Here is a 22,763-nt window from a genome sequence, read left to right as displayed (position 1 = left end):
TTTTCTGAAGATTGAGCATATTTCTTTGAGGAAAAACAAGTGTTTCTTGTAATTTTCCCCCTAAGACCTTTATCCAAATGTTTTCTGGGTAATGAGTGCTTCTACACCATTAAAGCCACCAAGTTAGACCATTATCTTTCAACCTTCCTAATGCTCCAACAATTTCTCATGTTGTGGTGACCATAACCATAAAATGATTTTTGATGCTACTTCATAACTGTCATAGATCATAATGTAAATAGATGTGTTTTCCAGTGGGCTTTTAGGAGACCCCTGTGAAAGGGTCAGTTGACCCCCGAAGGCTGAGAATCCACAGTTGAGAAATCAGGCTGACTGAATCCGGCAGAAGATACACAAGCTTCTAGGAACATACATAAACTTTTAGGAACAAACAGAGCTTTGACCATAATTTGATGATCACACCATGGAATTGTTCCATAAGCTAGTAAGTCACATCCCAGAATGTATCGCTGTGTATCTCAATTCCATAAAAATGATCACAAGTGGGCAGAAAGTAAAATGCTGCCAACCTTTCTCAAAAATTCCAAATAATGTTAAGTTACAATACATACCAACTCTGCCATTATTGCTCCCCTTCAATAGCTTGATAAACTAGGGCTAAGTAGCAACAACATTTTCAAGTACTTCGGTATGCACTTACTTGGCATTTGGGTGATTCCTTGCAATTTTCTTTAATTCAATCTCATTGTCACATGTCATAATATTTACTCCAACTTTTGCTGCATACTTTATCTGAGACACTTGCTTACAAGGACTTGTGAAAATGATGTTTTCTGGAGATACACCCAATTCTTGCACTAAAGCCATTTCATTCTATAAAAGATTTATTAATACAATCATTTAACAGAAAAATTTTAATTACTTTTTGAGTACTTTATCCTTTTTTCCCCTGCCAAAGGCTGAGGACTGAACCCAAGAGCACATACCTTCTAAACTGTTTCATAAATTAGTTTAATCTTTTAATTAAACCAATATTATGTCACAGAATTCATATTTTGGTAATGCTTCCCTACTCTTGTGTTTTAAAAACAAATAGGACCAGTGAGCTAGCTCAGCCTAAGGGCACAATGTTGCCAAGTCTGATTACCTGAGTTCAATCCCCTGGACCTAACAATGAACCTATCAAAGAGCTGTCCTGACTTTCATAGGTGTACTGAAACTTGTGAAAATCCACACAAAAATACAGTAAATTTTAAAAATACAATCTTCAAAAAAAAAAAAAAGACTAGAAAGGGCCGGGCGTGGTGGCACACGCCTTTAATCCCAGCACTCGGGAGGCAGAGGCAGGTGGATTTCTGAGTTCGAGGCCAGCCTGGTCTAGAGTGAGTTCCAGGACAGCCAGGGCTATACAGAGAAACCCTGTCTCGAAAAACCAAAAAAAAAAATAAATAAATAAATAAAAAATAAAATAAAATAAAATACAATCTTATATATGTGTATTTGTGTGTGTTCTCCCCACCCACCCCCCCCACCCTCCGGAGAAGTGACCTCAGAAGCTAGGCACACTGGATGCCCTGGAGCTGGAGTCACAGGTAGGTGGTTGTGACCTGCTGGGTGCTGGGGAAAGGAGCATGCACTCTTAACTACTGAGCCATGTCTTCTACCCTCACAAAAGACACAATAGGAGCAATCTCAAAGGTTATATTTACTGCAGTCAGAAGTCTCTTAGAACAGGACTGGGGCTATAGCGCAATTGTTAAACCCTCTCTAAGCTCTGGGTTGAGTCACAGAACCGTACGAATAGGGTGTAGTAGCACCTACCCCTAGCACCCGGAAGGTAGAATAAGAATAGCAGAAAGCTACCTAGAGTTTTAAAACCATCCTGAGCTGTCTCAAAAGAAAAGTACAAAGAGAAAAAGAGTAGATCGCCTAAGAATGGGAGTTCCCATATGCTAGGCTGGCTCAAACTCATTATGTCACTAAGACTAGCTTTGAACTCTCGAACCTGCAGCTAACTCCAAAATGCTGGAATTAAAGAAGCTGCAACTATCATAGCTAACAATAAACAACATTGCTACTCTTGCACAGAACCCAGGTCTGACTCCCAGCACTAGTTACGTGGAACTGTACAATCAACCGTAACTCTGTTCCCAGGGACTCCAACAACCGCTTTTGGCCTCTGTCGGTAGCAGGTAAGCAATGTGGTATATATACAAACACACAGATAAAAAATAATTTTAAAATAAAAAAAATAATGTTTTTTTAAACATTCTTGATTGATAAAAATGTTTCTCCAAACTTCACCAGGGTAACATCCCTTTTATCAATACACTTGAAAATTTAGACTTCCTATGATTAAGTGTAGCAAAGGACTCCATTTAAATAGTTATTTTAAAATGCAAACATCAAACTTCTTGTATTTGTTTTAATGGTGTCTAGGAGTTAGTGATTTCAAAATGCTTTTAGTGGAAAAGAGAAATACTTACTTTGCTGGAACAAGCAAACCCAGTTCCAAGAGCTGCCAAGATCTCAAGTACAGCTGGAGTGGAGTTGCACTTCACCGTGTAGAACGGCTTTATCTGAGCCACCACGTTCTGCCACTGACTGTGCTTCTTCACGATCTTCCCAAGATCCCCCACAAAAAATGCATTTTTTCCTGTCTATTGATGATAATGAAAGAGAAAAATAAAAATAAAAACCACTGAGAAGAAGATACATGGGAAAGAATATACCCACCATGCTTAATTAAGTAGTTAAGAGTAGAGGACAAACTGTCACTAAAAATTCAATGACTTTAAATGTCAAATAGAATGGATGTAAGTAGTAATTCTATCTGGTATGAGAAACGCAAGTTAAAATTTAATTAAGAGTATCCTAACAGGCTGAAGAGATGGCTCAGTGGTTAGAGCACTAACAGCTCTTCCAGAGATCCTGAGTTCCATTCCCAGCAACCACATGGTGGCCCAAAGCCATCTGTAATGGGATCTGATGGCCTCTTCTGGTGTCTGAAGACAGCTACAGTGTGCTCATATAAATAAAATAAATCTTTAAAAAACAAAAAGGTGTCCTAAGAATATGCTATGAAGAGCTTTGTTGTTAGTGGTGTCTAGCATCATCAAGTGCCACTCCTCCTCAAGAGTGCTGATAATAAAGTAGAGAAATAGGTGAAGTTTGCTAGGAGATGTGGTCATATTTGTATACTGAAGGTCAAGAATCTACTTTTACTGAAAACTAGAGTAACTTTAGAGCTCTTCAAGAAACCTAGAAAACACAAGAAATCTGGCTTTCACAAAGAAAAATTGTGCTACACTGTTCACATAAATGGAAATAATCTTATAATAAAATGAAAATAAATATTTAAAAGTAGCAATAAACTGGTTCTATGATTTGTTTCCTGGTAGTAGATAGTAACTAGTATAATTGATCAAACTTTATCAACACATATTGGCAAGGACAAATGAAAATAAAGCTGCAAGAGTTACCCCGACCAAGTTCTTTAAATCAAATCAGTGTCTGAGAAACATAACCAACCATGTTTTCAATTTTGGAAAATTACCAACATCATACTTGAGTAATATGGCACACTTACCAGGGTATGTTCATAAACATAGTTATCAATAACATTTCCAAGGTTTGTTCCTTCATCCAACAGGCCAACGGAGTAGTTCGCATCGTCAATAAATCCTTTCATCTCAGCCGTATTCCACAAAGCCGAAAGTCATAAACCAGGAAAAACAAGAGACGGGCCACCAAGCCTATGTCTGGGTCCTTAGAATATGCAACAAACTGTCAAAACAGAAGTTCGATCAAACTCAGCATTATTTCAGTAATTAAAACATGGATATATTGAGTGAATCACTAAAATTGTCAAGTATTCAATTCTGTGAGGAATTTATGTGATCACTCAACACTTCCAAAGCCACTGGACTTTTGATATTTTAAAAGTAAATTAAATGAGGAGGTTGGGGAGATGGTTTAGTCAGTATGTACTTGCTATGTAAGCATGGGTTCTTCTTATCTCCAGCATCCACACTGAAAAGTCAGGCATGATAATGGACGCATACCATTCTAAAGCGGGACAAACAGTTAACCTAGCTATAATGGGTGAGCTATGCATTTAGTAAGAGAGCTTATCTCAAAAAGTAAGATGGACTGTGACTGGCAAGATACCCAGTGTTGACCTCTGATCTATGTAGCAACACATGTCTACACATACAAGCAGGCCAGGTAAAGAGGCATATAATCCCAGCACTCCTAGCACAGGAGGTCAAGAGTTTAGCTGGTTACTTAAATTCCTATCTCCCTAATTACCACATAAATAAATACAGATATAGCCGGGCGTGGTGGCGCACGCCTTGAAACCTAGCACTCGGGAGGCAGAGGCAGGGGGATTTCTGAGTTTGAGGCCAGCCTGGTCTACAAAGTGAGGTCCAGGACAGCCAGGGCTATACAGAGAAACCCTGTCTCGAAAAACCAAAAACAAAAAAACAACTCCAAAAAACCACCAAAACAAAACAAAACAAACATATAAAAAATTTAAAGTAAGCTCAATATAACTTTCTAAAAAGACAATCTCATACATAGATCACATGATCTAACATTGTAAAGTTAAGTATAGATACTTGTGGACACAGTGAGTTCCACAACAGTCAAGGCTATGTAGAGAGCATGTCTCAAACAAATAAATAAAAAATATAAGTAAGTATAGGGGCTGGAGAGATAGCTCAGTAGTTAAGAGCACTGACTGATCTTCCAGAGATCCTGAGTTCAATTCCCAGCAACCACATGGTGGCTCACAACCATCTGTAACGGGATCTGATGCCCTCTTCTGGTGCATCTGAAGACAGCTACAGTGTACTCATATAAATAAAATAAATCTTTAAAAAACAAAAAACGTACATATGTTTGTATTCTAATAGCTAACTTGGTAGCTTATGAGGTGCACTTGGGCTTAGGCAAGAGATTATCATGAATTTGAGGCTAGCCTAGACTATACAAAATGAGACAGTTTTAACATATGTGTACACACATGGCAAGCAAGAACACCCTAGAGTAGGTAAAGGAAGAGGGACAGGTAAGGGACAATCTGCAGCTATTCTAGGTCTTAACTTCAAATTAAAATAGCTTACCTGCAACTAGAGTAAGAATATGGAAAATTCAGCTAGTGACCTATGAAAATAACCCTGTCAGTTCCTAAGAGACTGGCCTAGCAATGACAGATCCCAGGAGGCTCCTGGTTTTAAGTGCCCACAGCTCTGAATAATGTTTAAATGAGTATTTCCATGCAATAGTTAGAATTCCGTTTGTTACAAATCTAAAAGATATGCCTTGTATCATATCATTTAGGATTCATTTTACTTTCATGCAACAGATGCAAAAGACATTAAAATAAATAACACAGACATGGACAAGACTTTCTTAGGTGCTTGGCTCCTTTTGGGACCCCACCTTCAACTGCCTGTTTTAGAGACCACCTTGAGTGATGATCCTTTATCCTGAATATATATACCATTTCAATGGCTCCTAAGCAATGTTAGCTTTCTGGCTACATCAAAATCAACCACTTACAATGTCAATAAGTCGTAGTAACTGTGAAATTTCATGAAATAACATTCAATTTCAACTTGGAAGGCACTAAGATATTCATTTCCAAAACAACTATATTCAGCTCAAAAAATAAATCTTGTTCTATAATGGAGACTTAAAACAGAGTGTTTTTCTTCTTATCAAGGAGTTTATCCATAAGATTCATATTATATACAGTGGATATAAATCACAGACATTCTCTAAAGGATGCTAAACTAGGATTGGAATTTAGGATAGATCCTGTTTTAAACAGTGTAACTCCAGCTAGAACATCAATTTTAAGGATATAATCAATCAGGCACCAAGAGTAATAGAATGAAAACGATGAACGCCAAGGTCATTATTATAAAAAGTAGGGGTAAAGAACTTCCAATTACATTTGACATCACTTGATTGTTTAACAGCCAGCTGTATTTATTAATAAGCCCCTTCCAAAACACGCATGCACACACACACAATTAAAAGGCTAGAGAGATGGCCCAGCAGTTAAGAGCTCTTTTATTCTTAGTTGGCCCAGTATTATGACTTTAACCCCAGCAATGAGGAGTTTTGAGGCCATCTTGGTGGTCTATAAAGGGAGTTCCAAGACCACCATGACTGCTACACAGGGAAATTCATTTTGGGGGAGGGGGAGAAAAAAGGAGTCAGGTTTGGCTACCAGAACCCACATGGTGGCTCACAACCATCCTCAACTACAGTTTCTAAAGATCCAGTGCTCGCTCTCTTCTGACCTTTATAGGAACAAGGCATGCACATATATACACTAGAGAAAAGCTTATACACATAACACCTTTAAAAGAACTATAATCAAGATCTTTAGCCTAAAAAGTTTGGTAGGATTGCATATCTACAATTGCAGCACTGAAGGACAAGAAAGAATTTAGAAGTTGAAATAATCTGAAACTTGGTTTTGTTTATAAATCTCATTACATGGCTTTAAAAAAAAAAACTATACACATTGCAGTACTTGGGTCTCTTGGGTTGGTTGTGGACCCCTACAGGTAACTGATGTTGAATGTAAACATTCTGCCTTTCAAAGACAGAATAGCCTCAATTTATCATGGCTCAAAGATCCTCAGTATTTGTGAAAACAACAGGCTCATTGGATGAGTTTTACTAGAGTATTATCATGGGACTATCCATGAATTTTTAACATATGTGCAACAATATGTATCTCTATTAGTATATATACTTGTTACCATTCATACAAGTAATTTTTCTCATGTCCCTTTAACAATCAATCTCCAATATCATTCCAATCAACCAAACACCTTTTAAATTTCAAATATTTACTGACCAAACCAAAACAGTGGACAAAGAATGGTACTGTTGATAAGAATAAAAATGAACTAATACGAACAAAGCGTACTCTGCCTCTGAAGGAAGCCAGGAGTGCTTAGGAAAGTGTTCACTCGTCTGTAAGATGGGATTGTCGCTTTAGATGCAACTACAGGGTTGCCTGACACAGACTGTTACAAGGATGGTATATTGGCAAACAACCTTAATCTTGGCACTCAGGCAGAGGCAACTTGAGCTCTGAGCATTCAAGGGCCGAAGCCTAATCTATTCAAGGAGACCCTGCCCCAATAAGGTAAAATACATTTCAAATACATTTCGATTATGACACAGCTAGATCCACAAAAACAAATGTAATGTGATACATGCTATTTGATTTCCTTGCACTAAGATGCACAATAAAGTAATTAAATCAGTATTATAGAAGTTTTGATGTATTTATCTTCATTTCTGAGATCCCCACAAATTACAAGCCCACACCTGAGTCAAGGACATATGGACAATAAAGTTCATATTAAGAATACTGATGTTTTGTTTTTGCAGCCTGGCATCAAGGCTTCCATATTTGTCTTCCATAACCCTAGCCATAACAGAAAGTTCTTGTAAGAGATTGTGATACAACAAAGTCTCTGTAGGTGTCAAGTTCATTCCCCAGGAGACTGAAGCTCTCAGCATAGTAAGAAGCACCAGGCCTTGGCTTGATTCCCCAGCACAGCATAAACTGGGTGCTGAAGAGCCTGTAATTCTAGCCCTTGTGGAGCCAAGGCAGAAGGACAAGAAGCTTAAGCTCTTTCCCCAGTTATACAGTGAGTTCAAGGTTAGACACGGCTACATGAAATCAAACACACACACACACACACACACAAACCAAGGCCAAACCCAAAACAAAACAAACCAAAAACAAATCTACCTTCTACAATCTTAAAACTGTTATAAGGCCCTGCAGCCTTACCACACAAGTAACTGACACAGTTAAAAGGTACATGCTAGATCCAGAAAAACTTGATTTGATAAAGAATATGCAACATATATCCTCAGGAGACCAGTTTTCCATAGTCCTCTAAGCCAACAAACTCAAAGTGTCACTGGGCTTGGAGGGAGGGATGCAGAACTGAGATATAGCTCAACTGGTACAGTGCTCATCTAGCTTGCCTGAGGCTCAGACACAAACAAACAACAGGGCCTGGCAATACACACCATAATCCCAGTACTAAGGAGAGGCAGCACTGGAACCTTAAGTTGACTGCTGGCTCTAAGTTTGATAGCCTGAGACACTCAGAGTAATTTGGTAGCACAGTATTTCAAACAATTGGAAAGGGGTTAAGCAGAGTCGTGGTAGCTTGACCCTTTGCCTTTCCTACCTCCACTATACCTTATTTTCACTGAAGGAACCCCTAAAAAGTATAATAAAGACTCCAGGACTCCTTGATTTCAATTTTTAGTTTTTAAAAAATACCTTCTTTTGTGTGTATTTGTGTGGAGGTTCAAGGACAACTTGAAGGAGTCAGTTCTCTCTACCACATGGATTCTGGACATTGAATTCAGGTTGAGAAGCTTGGCTGCAACACTGCAACTTTACTTGCCAAGCAATTTTCTTCATTTTAGAAAAAAAATACATAAAGACGACAAAATTTTTGCTTAACTGCTAGTAAAGACATATTTTGTTTTTAAGAGGTATTAATAGGGGGCTGGAGAGATGGCTCAGAGGTTAAGAGCACTGACTGCTCTTCCAGAGGTCCTGAGTTCAATTCCCAGCAACCACATGGTAGCTCACAACCAGCTGTGATGAGATCTGATGCCCTCTTCTGGTCTGTCTGAAGACAGTTACAGTGTACTCATATAGATCATACATAAAACAAATAAATAAATCTTAAAAAAAAGAGGTATTAATAAACCCAGGTATGATAGAATATGCCTTTAATCTCAGCAATGGGAGGAGGCAGAGACAGGCAGATCTCTGAGTTCAAAGCCAGCCTGTTTTACATACTGAGTTTTAGGACAGTCAAAGCTATCGAAGGAAAAGAAATACAAAAACTAAACTCCAAACAACCAACCAAACAAAGGAGAGGAGGAAAGGGGAGGGGGAGGGAGAGAGAAGAGCGTCAAGTTAATCCACAAGGGGCTGGTTTCCAAACCTCTCAGTTCTCTTCACTAAAAACAGACTGTCTTGGATGTGGTGGTACAGGCCTGTAAAATCCCAGCCATGGACAAAGTCTAAGACAGGAAGACCGTTCCGAATGTTAAAAGTGAGCACAGGGTACAGTGAAACTCAAAAGTAAAAAACAATTTCTAAAAAGTATTCTCTATTTTCCACCATATTGAAAGCTACTTTTAGCAACTAAATACCTATTAATGTATGACTAAAAGCTCATTTAGTGTTGCTGAAATCCCAACACTACTGTTGTAAAGAATTTCCTTTTGAATTCATGGCTGGGAAAAAAAAAAACCTGTAACATTTCTTATTTACACCTGTACATTGGTGTTTTGATTTTGATAATACATTTTCCATGAAGAAGTGGCCAAAAGAAACAATGGCTCCAAAGAACCACACATTGTTCCCTGGAGTCTTACACGAGGTGGCTGAATCCTCATGCTCACTCCCAAGAGTCATGGCTGCTGGCAGCTGCGCACTTGCCTTGGTACACACCTGCTACAAAGGCTTCTAGAGTAATGGCTGCTGGCAGCTGTGCACTTGCCTTGGTACACACCTGCTACAAAGGCTTCTAGAGTAATGGCTGCTGGCAGCTGCGCACTTGCCTTGGTACACAACTGCTACAAAGGCTTCTAGAGTCATGGCTGCTGGCAGCTGCGCACTTGCCTTGGTACACACCTGCTACAAAGGCTTCTAGAGTCATGGCTGCTGGCAGCTGTGCACTTGTCTTGGTACACACCTGCTACAAAGGCTTCTAGAGTTGATTGCACTTCAGAAGAAACTGATACATCTTTCATACAATCACAAGATAATCCTGGCAGCAACAGCCCACTTGACACCAAGCTGGATGAATATGAGTCTTGGGTTTCTGAAGTGAAGACCTCCCTGGAAGTAGAACAGGGAGAGCTGAAAGGTTTAGAGTATTGTTTCAAACACCTAAACAGGAAACCCAACCTTAATAAAGCCAATCACTTCTCAACAGGACCCTTACTCACTAAAAATGAAAATATATTTTGAAATGTATACTATAGTTTCTGTAAAGATGCCTAACACAAGCATTTCTACTGTATTTCATGTAAGCATTAGATGGCTCAACACTCAGCTTCAAAAATGTACAAGAGTGTCTAAGCTCCTCTCTGCATTCCTTTTGCCAACAGAAAAATGTTACCACACAAGATAAGTTTGGAAGTAACTGACTAAAACCACTAGAAGCAGCTTCTAGAGGATGGTTGCACTATAAGGACCTCCAGGAGGAAAAAGGCACCAAGAAGCTACATACTAAATAAAGGAGGTAGCTGGGATATCCAATGAGTGCTAAAAAGATTAACAGTACTTTCGCCATTAATGCACCAGAAACCACCTCCATAGATAGAGCACTCATGATATCCAGAACAGGGTTTGCCTCAACAGACAGTAACTGGAAAGCTAATAATCACAATTTAAAAACATTTTTTATGGATGAAACAACTCACTGTGTCTAGACAAAAACATTTCCATGAAACATTAAAAAAAGGACAAGAATGAACAGAAGATATGAAAGAAGAGATTAAGAAATGAACACAGCTTACTTTAAAATATAAGATGATTCACAATAAACATTTAGAAACTTTGTTAAAAGATTTATGTTTTGCAAAGACTGGCAGTACACACCTTTAGTTTCAGCACTTGAGAGGCAGAGACAGGCTGATCTCTTCAATGCCAACCTGGACTACATAGTTAAAATTATGTGTCTATGTTTGTATTGTTTGTATGCATCTACATGTACCTATGCCTATGGAAGCCAGAAGAGGGCACTGGATCCCCTGGAACTGGAGATGTAGGTTGGTATAAATGCACCTTGGCATGGTTACTGAAAATTAAATTTGAATTCCCCGCAAAAAGGGGCAATAGCCCGGTTGCCCTCACCTCTCACCCCCTGAATTAATTTTACCTATGTGTATTGTATAGCTGTCTGTGCATAAACATAGGTGTCTGGGAAGGCTAGGAAAGGGCACTGGGATGCCCTGGAGCTGGAGCTGTAGGTGACTGTGAGCAACCAGCCACAGATGCTTTCTGGAAACTGAAATCAGGTCATCTGCACGAGCAACATATATTCTAAACTTCTGAGCACCATATCTCCCAAGCACCAAATATTAAAATATCTCAATGACCAAATGAAAGGACTTTTACAACCATATTATACTCATGCATTGTAGACCTTCCGTTTGGATGTGTGCGACTCTATAATCTGGTACAAGTGACACTATCCTACTAAATGGTAAACTAGGTAAGATGTCCCAGAGTCTAGGGTACATAACTAGGACCAGAGGATTTCAAATGGCAATAGCTTAAGTCTTTTACTTGTTTTCCCATTATGTATTCATATATACTCCAGGAGTTAAGGGGATAAAAATCATTAATTTTTAAAAGACCATCTCAGGATTATTATGGTTTCCATGTAGAATATAGTAGAAAATATCAACCTACTCTATTTACACCAAATTTGACATGTTATGATACTGAGCTAAGAAAATACAGAGCCAGATATGGTGGCACACATCTTTAATCTCAGGAGAGAGAGCAAAGCAGGTGAATCACTGTGATTTTGAGGCCACCCTGATCTACATACACAGGATAGGCAGCTGTACAAATACAGAGATAACCTGGGCTCAAAAACAAAGAGCAAAAAGGGAAACTATACACTTTTATTCTACTCATTATTGTGTGTGCATATGCCCCTGTAGGCATGTAGACATCAGAGGAGACTCTACAAAGTCAGTTTGTTTCCTCCATCCTATATGGCTTCCAGGGATTAAACACTTGTCAACTCAACCATTCATTGAACCAGTCCGAAGTAAATATTTTTTTTTAACAATTTAATGACAGATCTTTGCAGTAATGAGCAAGAAATTAAAAATTTAACTTACATGGGGCGTGGTGGCCCATGCCTTTAATTCCAGCACTTGGGAGGCAGAGGCAGGCGGATTTCTGAGTTCGAGGCCAGCCTGGTCTACAAAGTGAGTTCCAGGACAGCAAGGGCTACACAGAGAAACCCTGTCTCGAAAACCAAAAAACCAAAACCAAATAAAAAAATTTAACTTACAACATACAGCTAATAATGGTTTCAGTCTACAGGACAATGTCATACAGCGCTGTATCCTAAAAATGTTGATCTTAAAACACCCAACTAGAATATTCAACTGAAAACCCCTCATAGTCAAAAAACCTGAGGGAATTTAGGGGAATAGTGCTTTGTTACAGCTTTTGTTAACAGTTCATATAACTAACACACACACACACACACACACACACACACACACACACACTCTACAGTGGAATCTCACTATGTAGCCCTGGTTGGCCTGGAACTTGTTATTAAGACCAAGATGGCTTCCAACTCAAATCCACCTGGCCTTGCCTCCTTAGTACTGGGATAAAGGTCTGTGTCACCATGCCCAATAGCCTAAAAGCACAACAAACCCATGTTTCATTTATTTTCTGACAGTCTCACATATGTATATAATTCATATTGATCGTATCCATCCAAATTAACCCAGGCACTCCCCAACACACCCTCTGCTCTAATATTCCTTCCCCATTTTTTGGAACCAGAGTCCACTCAGTGCTGCTGAATGATCTTACATGTCTCATACAGGTAACCATAGCCACAGGGAATCTGAGGGATAAAGCATAGCAACAGCTGTTTTAAGTCTATTAATGCTACTCCATTCACAGTAATTCTTCCAGAGCAGTTCTAGGACAACAGGGAATCCAAAATTAAACTGTGTTTCAAAAAACTAAAAAGTAAATACAACTCCATAGAATGTCATGAATAGACATTCAAAATTACTCAAGCAATAAAGCCACACACACTACTATCAGAGCAAAGCATGGGTGTGGTAGTACATACCTAACAAGTGGATCTCCAGGAGTTTGAAGCTAGTTTTGGTCTATACAGCAAGTTCCAGGTTAGTCACGATTACATTAACAACAACAAAAAATTACTTAATGGAATGAACTAGCTCAAAAATTGACTGTTGATTCAAAACCTTATCCTGAAACCAAGTGTAATAATAGTATATGCCTGTAACTCCAATGCTTACAAGGCTGAGGCAGTATTGCAGTGATTTCCAGTGCATACAATAGTGAGACCCTGACTTTTATTATAAATAAATGAATAAATGCCAGGGAGAGGGAGAAAAGAAAACCCACCCCATGTCCAATCCTAGAGACTAACACCTGCACAAAAATACAAATAGAGTACTGGAGACAGACAGCTCAAATGCAGTTCATACAGTCAAATAGCAAGGGTTTCCATAAGGATAATGTTTTAAGTTCTTCCAAAAGTTCTCCAGTTATTGTTCAGCATATTAATCCTATGATTCTTCACTCCCATTCCAGTGACACAACTATCATATAAAAAGAGGCTGTATTTCTAAGGCACTATATTTATTATTCTAATGGAAACCCTTGAAACAATGTATGTCTGGATTTATTAAGATCAGGTAGTACAAGTTAGATATTATGTAACACTCTACAAGAGATTAAGTTAGTGCACTGTAATAATATTATTTCTAAACAAAACTCAAGAACATTAACACTAAACAGAATAAAAATAGCTTCAACTCAGCACAAATTCAGATTAAGTTTTTCTCTCAAATTAGTTTGAACTCGGGGCAGGCCTAAAACATGAGCTCAATTCCAAGGACCTACATGGTGGAAGGTGGAACTAACTCCTACAGGTTGTCCAGTCTGTGGTATATGTCCAGACAGACAGACAGACACACACACCCAACCCTCAATAAACAAATGTAAATATTAGCAAAAGAACAGGTGCCATAAAACAGTCCTCTAATGTACCCCAATAATAATATACAAAGTCCAATACTTAATGAAGCAAAAAAATTGAGTTAGGTTTATCTTTAACTGTGGATTCTTAAACTGCCAAGTCTGGTGGAATAGGCCTTTAATCCCTGCTCTTGAGAGGCAGAGGCAGGCTGATCTTTGTGAGCTTTAAGTTCCAGGCCAGCCTGGTGCACATAGTGAGTTCCTGGTTGGCTAAGGCTATTTAAAAAAAAAAAAAAAAGTTTTCTCAACCTTATAGCTACTACCCTCTGAAAAGTATATACCCATACTTGAGTATGTCTCTCCTCTTCCCTGGAACACCTGTCATTTCTACTCATCCCTACCTTAACTAAAATCTGTTATAAAAATCTTTTAATAAAGTGAGAATATGACTCACCAGGAAAAGGTACTTGCCATGCAACCCTGGAAACCTGAGTTCAATACCTAGGATTCACATTGGGGAAGAAAGCTTGGCTTCCACAAGCTGTCCACCAACCTCTGTTAAGTGTGCAGTGATACGTGTACCAGCTCACACGTGTAAAAACTAAACCCCAACTGGTTAACATGAAACAAATGGGTCAGGGTCTCATGTGGCCCAGACAAGCCATGAGTTCCTGACCCACTATGTCCCTAATGCTTGGGCTCTATACATTGCATGGCTTTGGAACTATTTTTATTCAACAGAATCTATATTATAGCCAAAATAAGAAACACTACTATGATCTACTGTTTTCCTAAGATAACTGCCCCCTACCCCCATCTTTGCCACCAGGCTGGCCTCAATACTCAAAGATCCACCTACCTCTGCCTACCAGGCACTTTGAGATTAAAGGCATGAACCACCACCACCTGGCTTGATTTTACTCTTCTTAAAAGGAATACTTATTGACTATACTAAAGCTGAGGAGTAACTTGAAACTGCCCCATCTGAGATTTTTTTTTTTTCTAATACTGCTGTTTATTCCCATGTAAAACCCATTTAAGTCTCAAAATTCCAAATTTCAATTCCATGAAACATGGAGATGGAATTTTTAACTTTTTACAATGTAACTATTATTTGTATGTGCAGGTCATGTGTGTACACATAGAGTCCAGAAGTAAATTTCAAGTGTTATTTCTCAAGAATCATCCACATTTTCAAAGAGAACCTCTCACTGAACCTGGAGCTTCTCCATTCAGGCTAGCCTGGCTAGTCAATGAGCCCCACGATTCTTATCTCCATTGTCCCAGCACTAGATTACTAGCTGGAAATGGTGGCATAGCACCATGGATCTGAGAGCACAAATCTAGCCTGCTTTATATAGTCAGTTCTAAGCCAGCCAGAACTAGTTAGAAAACCACTCTCTAAAAAATAATAAACAAACAAATAAGTAGATAGACAGGCCTCTCAAACTTAAGCCAGCTTGCTGAGAAAATTATAGTTTGCACAGCGTTTTAAAATAATCCAGGCACAGAATATCAAGTAGTCAAAAGATATCCTTGACTATCTGGAATGTGGTATGCTGGGAGTCTCAAGTATCTTTCAAACCATTGGTTTCTACAAGTTTAATAGATGAAACCAATTATAAAATATACAACTCTTTAAAAAAAAAAAAAAAGGCAAAACATTTGACCAGCAGGATATTCATTACTAGGAAAATGAACTAAAATTGTTTTCACACTCATATGCTAAGATATAGCCTTACCAAACAGAATGGCAGAATCTTTTGCTTTACCAGGAGGCTGGCAAGATGGTATCACAGGTAAAGCACTTCTTGCCAAGCCTGAAGACTGGGATCTGATACCTGGAACCCACATGGTAGAAGCAGAGCACTAAATCCTACACTCACACACACACACACACACACGGAATATTTTCTAAAATATCTTTGATGCTGAGGAATGTTAACTCAATGCAGCACATATATAGTGTTGAGGAAGCCCTAGATTCAATTTACAAAGTCTGAGTCTTTTCTCATTCAGCCAATACTTATACCTATTAATAGGTAATTGAATATGAGAAATTATATTCTAGAGTCAAAATCCACTCTCCAAATTATATTAAAACCTGGACTGGGGCTGGCGAGATGGCTCAGCAGGTAAGAACACTGACTGCTTTTCCTAAGGTCCTGAGTTCAAATCCCAGCAACCACATGGTGGCTCACAACTACCCGTAATGAGATCTGACACCCTCTTCTGGTGTGTCTGAAGACAGCTACAGTGTATACTTATGTATAATTTATAAATCTTTGGGTCGGAGCAAGCAGGGACTGAGCGGGGTTGAGTGGAGGGAACAGAGGTCCTAAAAATTCAATTCCTAACTGCTACATGAAGGCTCACAACCATCTGTACAGCTACAGTGTACTCACATACATTAATAAATAAATTTTTATAGAAATTTAACAATATATCCTTTGTATGTGTATAATATGTATCTCCCAATGATAGAGAATCCATCTAGAATATATGAAAATTAAAAAGAAAAAAAGAAAGATAACACAACAGGCAAACTGACTTGAGACACTTCAAAAACAAAACAAAACCAAAAAAACCAAAAAACAAAAATTAAAAAGAGATTTTGGGGCTGGTGAGATGGCGGTTAAGAGCACTGACTGCTCTTCCAAAGGTCCTGAGTTCAAATCAGAGCATCCACATGGTGGCTCAACAACCATCCATAATGAGATCTGATGCCCTCTTTTGGTGTGTCTGATATAACAATAAATAAATCTTTTAAAAAAAAAGAGAGAGGGAGATTTTATTTTTACTTCAACTCAACTCTGGACGTATGTCCATCTCTGCTTATGAGAACGTACATGTGTAATGCAGGTGACAGGAAGTCAAGATGGGATGTCAGATCCTCTTAAGCAGTTATAGGCAGTTGTGAACAACCAAACATGGGGGGTGCTGAGAACACAAGTGCTCATAACCACTGAGCCTTGCCTCCAGACCTCAATAAAACATCTGAAGTACACTAAATATAGTGCTATTCATTATGCATTCAAGTCAAAGCTATAGTGATTCTATTGTTGGTAAGTACATATAATCTTACCTTACAAATAACCTTACACTTGTTATCCAACCTGTTTAATTTATTAATTTTAAGAATCTGAAGAGGAGACAGAGTTCCAAGTTCTGAGAAGCACTGAAGCAGCGTTTCAATTGTATTCCTACCTCCTCAGATGTGAAGACACTTACATGGACAAGTTAGGAGATGGAACCCCCTATCATCAGCTAGGTTCCCAAGGTGGCTCAGCGTTGAAGTCGAACTGCTCTCTATACAGCACTTCTCCTAGGCCTTCTGGGTAGTTGTATACTCGGTCAGAAAGTTCGCCCTAAAGAAATAAAGAAAAATAGAAAGTTCTGTGTTTTAAAAATTAGGCTGTAATTCAAACAGGTTGATTTAAGTAAGTTTTAGCTTATTTAATAATGTTCTATTAAAGTGACATTCCAGTTGTTTATGGTACCAAATACTTGTAATCTCTGCACTTAGAAGGCTAAGCAGAATATTTAAATTCAAGGTCAGCCTAGGTTACATAGCAAGGTCAAAATGACAAAAAAAAACTTCAAATATCTAGCACAAATCTTGGAACTATTTGGTCAAGTTCATACTATCCTTTGCTGCAAATTCCTACTACAATACTAAAGAGTTAGACCTGGTAGTACACATATTTTGTAATTCCAGGATTTGTGTAAACAAACTAGGAACTAAGAGTTCAAGGTCATGCTTTATAAAAAAACAAGAGCCTGAGGCCAACTTAGGAGACATTAGCCCCTGTCTCCAAAAGGAAAGTAATTGGGAAAGCCCTGAGCAAGTCTATATAGCTTTTCTCCTTATATCTAGTCCCTCTAGACTTATTTCATTTTACTATCACCAGAAGCAAATGAGTGTGAAGCTTATCATATTACAAAAAAAAAAAAGTTCTAAATTTAGTGCTTTAGAAATGGTCATTTCAATAATGGTTTAACTGAGTGGGGTTAAAATTTACAAAGTGCTATATATACAACCTAAATATATCATTTGTGCTTCAGTAGTTACTACTTTAAAGTACTACATCCTGATTATATTTCCTAAGAAGGGGGTAGAAAAAAGGGAACCAGATACTAAACTAGAAACTATATACAAGGTCAAGAGTTTGTAGGTTCTCAGAAGTACTCTATTACCTACTTAAACAGGATCTAGGCAACTTTAAACTTTAAACAAAGCAAAAATGTTCTACCTAGTGAGGAAAACTGACCACTGTTAAAAGCATTCAGGGTTGCTGATAACTGATGTGTGTGACCCAGGTCTGTAATCTCCAGCACTTGAGAAATAACAGCAGAAAGATCAGGAGTTGAACACCAGCCTCACCTACATTAGGAGTTGAAAACTAGTCTAGGCTCTATGAGATGATATCTCAAAACAACTTGTGAAAACTATGACATTCAGATTCTAAACAATATACTGACCTAGCAACTTTGTTACTGTACTATATATTGAACTCATGGCCATCATGGATGCAGGCATTTGACCAAACAAACTAAATTCCCATGTTTTAATCTATAAAACCTTCTACTTCCTCAAACACCTAATTTTTAAAAACTAAATCATGGTCGGGTGGTGCTGGCGTATGCCTTTAATCCCAGCACTCAGGAGGCAGGCGGATTTCTGAGTTCGAGGCCAGCCTGGTCTACCAGGACAGCCAGGGCTACATAGAGAAACCCTGTCTCAAACAAAACAAAACCAAACCTATATCATGCTGAAAATTAGCTCATTCTTACCTCTCCTAAGGAATGTAACAATTATCGTGGATAAGACATTCCCCCTGTTTTATTCACAGCCATTATTTGCTGCTTATGGCAATCCAAGATCAATTCTGTGAAACACTGAGGGCATTAAACTTTAGACACCAACTAATGTTCTTCAGTGATAACTAAACCTTTTCATTTAACACAGATACTACTAGGAAATGAAGGCTCCCTGATTTTGAAGATATCTTAATACATACAAAAAGTGGTGCAGTGTAAGAAGGACATTTACATACAGGGTAAATGTAAATGTTTATCTGGAGGAGATAGTATAAAGGAAGGGGTACGTGAAATGTGGATGAAAGGCAATACTGAAAAACAAATTCCTAGCCAAGCAGTGGTGGCTCACACTTTGAATCCCAGCACTTGAAAGGCAGAGGCAGTCAGATCTTTGAGTTCCAGGCTGGAACTACAGAGTGAGTTACAGGATAGTTGTGCAGTTTTGAAACTGTCTAGAATATGCGAAAAAGAAAAAAAGAAAAAAGAGGAAAGAAAAATTACTCTCCTTTAGAATAACCTGTGTAAATTGGGAAGGAGGTGGAGATGGGCAGAAAGGTCATGCAGCCTTAGGCTGGTTGGCCCTAAACACTTCTGTGGCCAAAGAGGTGAAATCCTGCCTCCATTTCCCAAGTGCTGGGATTACAATCAATTTGAGGATTAGGATCTCAGGAGTGCTTCTCACCTGGTTTATAGGGTGCTGGAAATCAAACCCAGGGCTGGAGATTCTAGGCAAGCACTTGACCAACCACAAATCTAGCTCTACCTTGACACTCCTCAAAATTGTTTTCCTCTTGGCATTATCTTTACAAATGTTTCTACTATCTTTGCAGATTTTCCAAAAAAAAAAAAAAAAATTGTTTTTTGTTTTTTAGACAGGATTTCTCTGTACAGCCCTGGCTGTCCTCAAACTCACAGATCTGCCTTGCCCCAAGTGTTGGGATTAAAGGAATGTACAACTGCCCAGCAATGTTTTTTAAAATAGGGCATATACATATACACACAATGGACTACTCAGAAACAATTTATTAACATATAAAAATATGCTAAATAAAAGCCTTTTGCACAAAAGCATGCATATCAATTGATTCCATTTAAGTCCCTTGATTTAAAAAAAAAAAAAAAGGAAGGCTAGATGAGGGTGTTAATGTTCTGTCTTGACAGAGATTTAGATTATAAAGTTCTTTCTCCTTTCTTTGCACACAGGATTTTGCTTTATGTGACCATAGCTAGCTTCAAAAACTTCCTGGAATTAAGGTGTACAACACCTGGCATCACTTTGTTAAAACGTACTAAATACAAGCCAGACTTGTCCTGAGCCTGGAATCCTAGCACCAGGCTGATGAGGAAGGTAAATCAGACTCAAGTCTGGGCTACCAAGTGAGGTCCTGTCTCAAACAAACAACAAAAACTAATCAAACAGTACAAATAAATAATGAGAATTTTACTGCCAATTTCTAAAAATTAGAGTATGGAACTGTATTTAATGTATGGAAATATTCAAGTTAGAGCTATGAAGCATTTTGATGTCCGTAATGCAGAATTAGTAAGATGGCTGGAAGGTAAGTAGAGTAAAATGTTAGCTGTGGAATCTAAATTGAAGGTACCACTCTGAGTTCATTGTTGGGCATCATACCTTAGAGAAATAAATTAATTACTCCATTTATCTTTATAACTTACAATTTTATGTAAACACCCTTTCCTACTTATTGTGAATTCCTCAGGGCTTATTGGTACCAAGCTTGCTTTCCTGTCGGGCCTAGTTCACATAGTCCTTTCCTGAGGAAGTTAATCAGCTCTCACCCAAGCTGAGCATATATTAATGGTAAAACACCACAGGACAAGAACAACCTAAGATATCCACCACAAAACTGAGTTCAATCTGTTCAAACAACCTGAGGCTGTAAACAGTGTCCCCGACTGCTTGCTTCGTTTAGCCAGTAACAACACGTTCATGATACTTAATACCATAAAACGTTTAGACAAAACTAACCGCTGGCAGCCAACCGAGTCCTCGATAAGCCGCATCAACCTACCCTTTGCCCTCTTTCTGCCCCGCGATCACAGCGAGGACCAGAAAACGAAGCCATGGTGACTAATCTCCAGGCTTCAGGAGGTGACTGGGGTAAGTGAAAGCGACTTGGCCCAATCAGGAGAGCCGCAGGGGCGGGTCAGCAGCGCCGAGGTTTCCAGAAAGGGCCAAAGGCCTATTGGCTTGCTACTTGACACCGGGGCTTCCCCGCCGCCGGCCCCGAGTGAGGTCAACTTTCCACCGCCAGAGGGGGAGCGCGCACTCCGCACCCCCTCTCCCGCCCGCAAGAATCCAGCCTCCTCCCAGCTGTCACCAGATGCCGGCTCGAGGCCCGCCCCGCTCCATTCATAACCCGGAGCCCGGGCCGCCGCAGCCCGTCCACTCCGCACCACAACCCCCTGCAGGCACTGAGACAGGGAGAGGGCGATGGGACCCCCAGCCCTCCAGGCTGCCGCCGGACCCCCTCCCCGGAAACAGCAATGCACCACGGGAGTGGGGTGGGGGCCGCATGCCGCCGAGAGGGAACAGCGACCACCGCCAGCCTGCCCCCGAGCGCGGCCCCACGCGCACACGCCCCCTCGCTCAACCGCGGCTGCCGGCTGCCGCCCTGGGTCGCGAGGCGCCGGTCGCCGCCCGGGCCACCGGCAGCCGCCACACACGCCGCCGGCCGCCATGTTCGAGGCCGCCGGCTGCGGGGCACTGCGGGGACACCGAGGGCGGCGTGGCCCAGCCCAGGCGCCGGACCCTCCCGCGCCCCTAAGTCCGGTACTCACGTGAGATAACGGCCCAAAGAGTCGGGTAAAGCGTCTTCTCTTTTTCGGCGGAATTTTTAAAGAGGGATGTGGTTACCTTGAGCAGAAATACCCAAGGCGGCCTGGGCCATAGGCTGCGGGGAGGACGTGGGGGAAACGCGCGGCACCGACACCAGCTGAGCAGCAGTGGCGGCGGCAGCCGAACTGGAGAAATGGAGCGGCGCGAGAAAAAGACGAAAGGCGCGAACTGGGTGGGAAGAGGATTCAGCCTCGTCACTCCGCAGAGCAGCAGAGCGAGAAGGATGAGAAGAGCAGAGCAGGAGACAACCAGGGAGAAAAACGGAAACACAGCGGCGAGAGTTGAGCCAGAGAGTGTGGGAAGGCGGTGCCAGAGACGCCAGTATTTATACTCAGGGGGCGGGGGCTGCTGACGTCACAGACGGCCGGTCGGCCGCACGACGGGGGTGGGGCCTGTGCCGCCGGGGAATGTGGGAGGGGCGGAAGGGGAAGGACAGCCTTGCGCAGTTGGGGGGCCGAAGGGCGGGACCACCGGGCCTGGCAGGTGCTGGCCCGGCGCTCGCTTCCCGCCCTCGCGCTGCCGCCGTTCCCCTGCGGGCTGCTAGCTTCAGAGGCGGGGCAGAGGGCGCGCGGCCCAGCGGATCGCGCCCTCGCCTTTGCGGCGCCTGCGCGCCACGCTAGCAGCCAACGATCCGCTTTGTGAGCCGGCAGCTAGTCCATGCTGACGGCAGCCTTCGGGACCGTCCTGGGTCCTCGGCTTACCGACTCCAGTATTTTAGGAGAGGAGGGTGGGCGCCATCACGGGGCTTTCTCGGTGCACTAGTTTATGTAACAACTGTAGACTATGCCCGGGGACTGTATTCCGAGGGAGAGGTACCCGCCTCTCCATGGGATGCGGAGCTCCGTTATGAAAATGAGTTCCCCGTGGCCAGCAAGAACCAGTCTGGTGTGGTTACTGAGGCTTTGATCGTACCAGAATGTTCCTCAGTGTTCGCATGTTGCAATATGGTGCAGTAGATTTTTTTTTTAATGTGGCTTTTCTTTCTTTGTCTTCATTTTCAAAAAGGGTTGATGCAGTCAGACCCAGCCCTATTAAAGCGGGGCCAGTGTTGCTGAAGTTACATGACTTAAAGGCACATCTCTTTAATCCTCTGCATTCCTCGTTTGAAGTCATTCTTATTTTTTTATTCTTTTGTTTCTCCAGAAAGGCTTTCTCTGTGCAGCCCAAGCTGTCCTGGAATTCCCTTATATACCAGGCTAGCCTTGAACTCTGCCTGTCTCCTAGGTGCTCCTGTTAAAGGCATGTGCCATTACACCAGGGTTTCTCTCTATTCTTGTTTGTTTTGTTTTGTTTTTCTTCAGTTTTTCGAGACAGGGTTTC

The 22,763-nt window shown here is 40.7% G+C and overlaps 1 protein-coding gene across 3 annotated transcripts in view; it reads right to left on the bottom strand.

Moving 5' to 3' along the window:
* Positions 1–21,757, bottom strand: part of Azin1 (antizyme inhibitor 1) — a 31,541-nt gene extending 9,784 nt beyond the window's left edge. For 2 of the 3 annotated variants that reach the window (XM_021183382.3, XM_021183385.3), the window contains exons 1-5: positions 21,386–21,757; positions 16,994–17,130; positions 3,551–3,747; positions 2,448–2,621; positions 662–834 (exon numbers count right to left, since the gene is read on the bottom strand). In XM_021183382.3, coding sequence (XP_021039041.1) covers positions 662–834; positions 2,448–2,621; positions 3,551–3,652 — 449 coding nt within the window. In that variant the 5' untranslated portion in view covers positions 3,653–3,747; positions 16,994–17,130; positions 21,386–21,757. Of the gene's footprint in view, positions 1–661; positions 835–2,447; positions 2,622–3,550; positions 3,748–9,734; positions 9,881–16,993; positions 17,131–21,385 lie in introns of all 3 variants that reach the window. The other variant, XM_029469718.2, reaches the window with a different exon arrangement.
* Between the last annotated feature and the right edge of the window lie 1,006 nt (positions 21,758–22,763).

The sequence above is a fragment of the Mus caroli genome, unplaced genomic scaffold (assembly GCF_978045245.1).
Source record: "Mus caroli unplaced genomic scaffold, Mus_caroli_1 scaffold_16, whole genome shotgun sequence".
Lineage (NCBI taxonomy): Eukaryota > Metazoa > Chordata > Mammalia > Rodentia > Muridae > Mus > Mus caroli.
The sequence above is the reverse complement of the archived record's forward strand: the minus strand, read 5'-3'. Positions and strand labels throughout refer to the sequence as shown.